This window comes from Hevea brasiliensis, chromosome 12, assembly GCF_030052815.1.
Source record: "Hevea brasiliensis isolate MT/VB/25A 57/8 chromosome 12, ASM3005281v1, whole genome shotgun sequence".
Lineage (NCBI taxonomy): Eukaryota > Viridiplantae > Streptophyta > Magnoliopsida > Malpighiales > Euphorbiaceae > Hevea > Hevea brasiliensis.
The window spans coordinates 3,860,320-3,866,590 of NC_079504.1; the positions used below are offsets into that span (position 1 = coordinate 3,860,320).

Consider the following 6,271-nt stretch of genomic DNA (forward strand, 5'->3'; position numbering starts at 1 on the left):
TTCATCCATGAGTTTTATCTTCATTATTACTTTCATCCCATTTTAAGTACTTTTTAAAAATTTTCAAAAGAATTAAAGTAAAAATTGAATAACCTCATTTTTATAAAAAGTTATTAATAATTAATTAAAATATTTTTACATTTAATTAAAATAAAAAAACGTGATAAGATATAAATAAATTGAAAAAAATATAATAATTCTTTTTTAATTTTTTAAAATGATAAATAGAGTGAATTAAAAAAAAAAATCACTTAACATGAGACAAAAAGAGTAATACTTTAGTTATTTCACTCTCTCTTTTTATATGCTTAATTCCCACTTATTTCTCTGCCCCTCTCTCTTTCGATATTTTTTTGTCTTTAATTTTATATATTTCCCTCTCTCTCAATTTTTGCCTCTCTCTCTCTCTCTCTCTCTCCTACGTATCTCTCCCTTGTGTCTATATCTCACTGAATCTCCTTCTCTTCCTTTCTAATTTTCTCTTTTTTCTTTGAGAAAATCAATTCATCAGCCTTGAAATTAAAATGAATGCAGTTTACGTCCCTCTCTTTGCAGTTGGTTGGATGGATAGGGAGATTAAGTGGAAACTACATTAATTTTTATTGTATTGATTTTAATTTCAAGTTAATGAATTGGACTTTGTCAATAGTATATAGACAAAAGGGAATAAAAGAGGAAGAGGTGTAAAGTGTAAATAATGATAAAATTTAGGGACAAAACATTAATTTTATTTATTTTAAATTATTAAATGAATAAAAAAGGATGAAGCAACCATTTTTGTAGATGAAATTAAATCTCATATACATTTTAATTTATTTTTCAAAATAAATATATGAAAATGTTAATAGTAATAAAACTCATAAAATAAATAATAACTTATTAACTTTAAAAAATATTATAACATTTTTTTTATTGCAATTATAACTTAATTTGATATAACTTCTTGTCATCGGCTAATAAGGAAGATTATAGAATATTCTACGTGTGTAATAAAAATAGTGCTCTTTTTATTCGGTGAATCTAATAATTTTTATTGCTAATAATTATCCACAATGAGAAATTATTATAGTGTTTTGAAGATTTGAAAGCTTGTTCATTTGTGAAAAAATTAGGGTATTTTTTTAATTTTTCTTAAAAAATTTAAAAATAAAAATTTATGTTTAAATATATCAATTTTTTAAAATTTAATTAAAATTTTAAAAAATAATTTTAAATTGTTTTCTATTGTTTTCCTTTATAATAAGAGTTATACTTTTTCAATTGCTTTTCTAATGAAAAACAATGGTTTTTTATATTTAAAAATACACTATAAGATTTTTATAATTAAATTAATAATTATTTTAAAATATTTAATTAAATTATTATAAAATAAATGAATGATACATATCAAAAAAAGTTAATAGTAAAAGTCCAACGAAAAAAAAAGTTAATAGTAAAATATATATTTTATAATAATTTATTTTTTTTAATTATATAATAATTTTTTATTTTGAAAATTAAATAATTTATTTTCTATTATTAACCATTGGATACATTTATATACATTTTTTAAATTAAAATAATAATTATTTTAAAATAATTATTTATTATGATATAAAAAATTAATTATATTATTATAAAATAAATGAATGATACATATAAAAAAAATTAATAGTAAAATAATTATTAAACATATTTTATAATAATTTATTTTTAATTATGAAATATATAAATAGTTTTTAATTTCTTAAATTAAAAAATATATATTTTCTATTTTTAACCATTAAATACATTTTCTATATTTTCATTTATTTTTTATGAAAAGTAAAAATTTAATTTTTGAAAAATAAAAATTATTTTTTTAAAGTTGATGGCTTGTATTATATAAATTTCTATTTAAAATATTTTTAATCAAATAAAAAAAAAGTGAAACTCTACTTGCCAATGATTGCATCAAGAAAAAGTATTTCAAAATTCTATCCCAAATTGTATCAAATTAAAATGTGCACACCTTTCAATCTTGTCATGCCACATGGGGAATATTTCAAAAAAAAAAAAACTATATTTTACAGCAGGCAGCTGCTAAAAGCCTGGAGCACTGCAAGTGCCAGTGATGTATATATTGCTTGTACAAATAAAAATTGTAATTAAACTTGGAAATGATTTTCAAAAAGGCATTTGCAAGAACATTATCAAAAAATATATATTAAAAATTTTTCTTTTATTTGATAAGTTTAGTGTCAACTTTAAAAAATGTTTCATCTCTGCTTAAATTTTTAGAAAGTAAAATTAAGTTAATCTTACAATTTTAGTCAATATTAAAATCCAAAAAAAAAATTAAATTAATTGAAAATATCACTATAATTTTTTTATTTATAAAAGCTAAATATTAATTTGTATATTTAACTTTTTTAAATTTATTAAATTACAATAATTCAAAAATAATGTTTGGCTTCCACTAGACTGGGTCATGGGAACAAAAATCGGTTTAACTGTATTTAACTCGAATCATAAATGTATTAAAATTATTTGATCCGGTTTGAAGCTAAATTAAATTTTTTTTTTTTGAAATTAAAAATTTTTTTAAAAATAAACCATTAAATTTAAACTGAGCCATAGTGAACCAAAGAGAGTTTCAGGCCAATTCAGGTTCACCCCTTTGGAGAACTGTAAACCTGTGATTTCATGCCAGCTCAAATCGAAACTGGTTTGGTGGTCGGTTCTAGATACCAGTAAATATTTATGTTGAAAATTAAATTAATTCATATATTCTGCCTATCAAAATCATTGACTAAGAAAGTGAGGATGGCCATTATTCAAAAGTAGAGACGAAGGTTGCCAACCAAAGATGAAGGCTCATTGACTTGCCCAATTACCACTGTATCCTCGTCGACTATCCCACTCACAATATGGAGGGAGCGAGCAAAGAGAAGACTCGGTAGACATGCACAGTAACAGTTCACTAATGATACAACCACTAAAGGAGGTAAAATTACACTGAATACTGAAATTTTAATAAATTATGATTCAACTGCCACTACTCACCGGAATAGATCTTTTGACTTTTGTGACATAAATGATTAAACAATCCATTAACTCCCACAGATTGCGCTGGGTCAGAAACCAATCCAAGACAGTTCTTGTTGACTTAGCAGCAAGTCTTTGTTTTAATACAGTTATACTCCCTAATCATGCTGGTAATTCTCTCTTAAAATTGACAATTTTTCAGGTAATCAATTAAGTCCTACAAAATTCAAGTTACAATTCTATTGAAAACAGGAGAGAGAGAGAGAGAGAGAGAGAGAGAGAGAGAGAGAGAGAGAGAAAAGAAAGAACCCAACCACATGCACTGCTTTTTTTTTTTTTTTTTTTTTTTAACAGAACCACATGCACCCTGTTTTTTAGCACGTTTAAGTAGAGATGAATAGGCTAGGTTATGAAGTTCAACATGTTTTGCTAATTCTTTACTTCCCCTTCTAAACATGATAGTTGACCTTCATTTCTATGAACTGAGTCTTGAAGCATTAGCGTTATCGCATAAAAGCCCAAGGCCTGTTCATCAAGAATGAGATGAAGGGACAACTTGCCTTAGAAAATGACGCAACTTTGTATTCACATTCCACAATACATGGCTTCCTTACGTTCTGTTACAAAAACAATATCATTCTTAATATAAATCAGCTCCGGCGTCTAGTCATAAGCAATCAATGAGATTTTTGGTACATTGTATTCAGTCAATATGTACAAACAAGAGGAAATGCAACTACGTTGTGTTATAACTCCATTAATATTAAAGATCCTCTAGATTAGTTCCCCACCATCAAAATTCCATTTGAAGATATTTTCCGCTTGGCATTGTTTTGCCATTTTGGAATCATGAAACTGGAGCTGCCTTTTGACCCATGGTGGATCATCTTCACTCATCCAAAGTGCTTCACCAGAAAATTTGTGCTTAAAATCTGGTAACCGTGAGTTTTTCTTATTTTGCCTATTATCCCACCATTCATGTGGGCTTCTGAAAAAGACATGCCACAAGTGGAGTTGGCTTGTTCTTTCCATGCCAAATTCACATACACCTAGTGCATGCCTTTGCTTGGCCATTTCCAAGTCAAGCAATTGCAGTTGTCTTTTGACCCATGGTGGGTCATCTGGCCTCAGCCAAAGGTTTTCACCAGTATACTTGTGCTTAAAATCTGGTGAAGATGAATTTTGTTTATTCTTCCTCTTATCCCACCATTCATATGGCTTGCAAAAGAACAATTGCCACAAGTACAGAAGGTCTTTGCGACTTTCCAAGCCAAGTTCACCTGAATTTATTGCAAGAGACACAAAGAGATAAGGATGGAAGAAAAAAGAGAATTCAAAATTGTTAAGAGAAAGGCAATAAAGAAGACTTTAGCCTATATTACTAATAATGTCAAACCAACCCAATAAAACAGCAAGCTCGATTCACATAGGTTCAGGTTGGGCAATTTGGCCTATCCCAACATACTTAGCACATATATATTGAGGCTCAAATTACTTGTTAAGGTTGGGCAAAAGGCAACATTTCTGACAGGAAAGTTACTGACCTAATTACTTATATGTTCATATGCAAAGAAACAGTAAAGCCCTGAAAATGGATAATAATTACTATGATAGTCTTCTCACTCTCCTTTTCTGTATCTAACATTTCATCACTTGTCAGTAACACACATCATATACTCACTCCATCTAAAGTTATCCCCTATGTTAGTTGAACTGCAAATTGTTTCTAATTTGAATCCTCACATCAACTACATGAGCAAGGCAAAAGGGAGATAGACATTTGCATTAGAATATACTTCAACAAATAGCTAAAAGCTGATACCTCTCCCTGACTTTGATTCCTTTGTTCTTTCGCTGGGCTTTGATTGTGATTCTGCTGATTTTTGGAAGGCTTTTGATTGTGATTCCTCACGTTTTTGGCAAACTGGGCCTTGATCACATTGTGCAACATAGCACAAGTCTTTTACAATTATCTACAGAAACGCATGAAATCAGCAAATTTCTGGAGTCCCAAATATAATTATGCAGTTAGAGCAGTCAATGAGCAAATGTGTAGGCTGCGCATCCATTGTAGTCCTCTTAAATGATTAAGGGTACAAATAACCACTAATTTTACAGCATCCTGCAAACCCCATCTTCACAGACAGGTCCACAAAATTTTAAAAACCCTATGCATAAAACATAAATTGTTGATCATGTTATGGACTACGTTAAAATTTGAGTTGAATGACATGTTCGCGCAAACAATGGAAAGACGAAAGCAATATAATGAACACATATAGAAGGAAAATAAAACATCTCAAAATTACATGACTGAAGATTTTAAGGGATAATAAACAAATTCGTGTTATTTACCTTGTAACATGATACGTGATTTCCATTCCCATCGGCCTTCTTATAAGAACCTAAATGGCCCGAAACATATATAGTATCATTTTGCTTAAGATGTTGGATTCCCATTTTTGCCATATCATCCCACATCTCCACTTGCATCCTGTTCACAAATTCTAAAATCTTGGTTCACCGAGGATAGATATCGCAAAAGAATAAATACAAAAATAAGCAGGCTTCAGTGGAAGCAAACCTAAACGTGCGATTTGAATTATCAGGGTTTTTCACGTTGATAAAGGTATAAGCCCCAAAGTGGTCGTTTTTCGTCTTGTAAACCTCCAGGGGCCGATCAACCCATCCAATAAAGCTGACAGAATTCTCCAGCTGAGGTTGCCATCTTATGGTGGTTGGCCGCTGCTGTCGGAGAGCATGTCGATAAACGGAGCTGCCGCCTTCTTCAACTTCAACATCAACATCATCTTCGTCAGTAGAGAAATTGAGTGATCTAGGGTTTGCAGACGAATACGAGGAGAAGGAAGCTAGTCCCTGAAGTGAACATCGAGAAACGTTCCTAATTAGGAATTGGAAAGGACGCGACGCCTTCATGCATTGAAAGTGTAATTACAGATGATAAATGATGTGCACGGTTTGATAATTGAGAAATTGTCCGGCTACAAGAACCGAATTTCTCTGGCAGGATTTGGGTGGCGCGTCACCAGGGTTTCTTAATTCTGACAATCTGCTTAATATAATTGGAACGTAAAACTAGCGTTAATGACATTTTTAGCAGGGAATAGCAAGGGATTAGGGTTTAAGGGCTTCGAGGCTTTCCAGCCCAGCTTTTTCCAGGCGTGGTGGGCCTGTTTATGCCCGATGAATGCATAACAACTACTTTTTTTTTTTCCCCTAAGCCGCTAATATATAACTTTTTTTT

The 6,271-nt window shown here is 30.1% G+C and overlaps 1 protein-coding gene across 1 annotated transcript; it reads right to left on the reverse strand.

The window, feature by feature from the left end:
• Positions 1–3,567: 3,567 nt before the first annotated feature.
• Positions 3,568–6,271, reverse strand: LOC110640813 (protein OSB1, mitochondrial). The gene is made up of 4 exons (XM_021792317.2): positions 5,591–6,271; positions 5,362–5,500; positions 4,829–4,979; positions 3,568–4,286 (listed from the first exon to the last, which is right to left on the reverse strand). The coding sequence occupies exons 1-4, from the start codon at positions 5,941–5,943 to the stop codon at positions 3,781–3,783; spliced, it is 1,149 nt and encodes a 382-aa protein (XP_021648009.1). The 5' UTR covers positions 5,944–6,271; the 3' UTR covers positions 3,568–3,780.

What these genes read in the sequence shown, in the direction of transcription:
- LOC110640813 (XM_021792317.2), bottom strand. Translation starts at nt 5,943, where the DNA reads ATGAAGGCGTCGCGTCCTTTCCAATTCCTAATTAGGAACGTTTCTCGA. An exon ending in AATTCAAATCGCACGTTTAG is followed by an intron (nt 5,501 to 5,590) that starts GTTTGCTTCCAC and finishes ATTTGTGAACAG; the next exon opens with GATGCAAGTGGAGATGTGGG. An exon ending in GGAATCAAAGTCAGGGAGAG is followed by an intron (nt 4,287 to 4,828) that starts GTATCAGCTTTT and finishes CAATAAATTCAG; the next exon opens with GTGAACTTGGCTTGGAAAGT.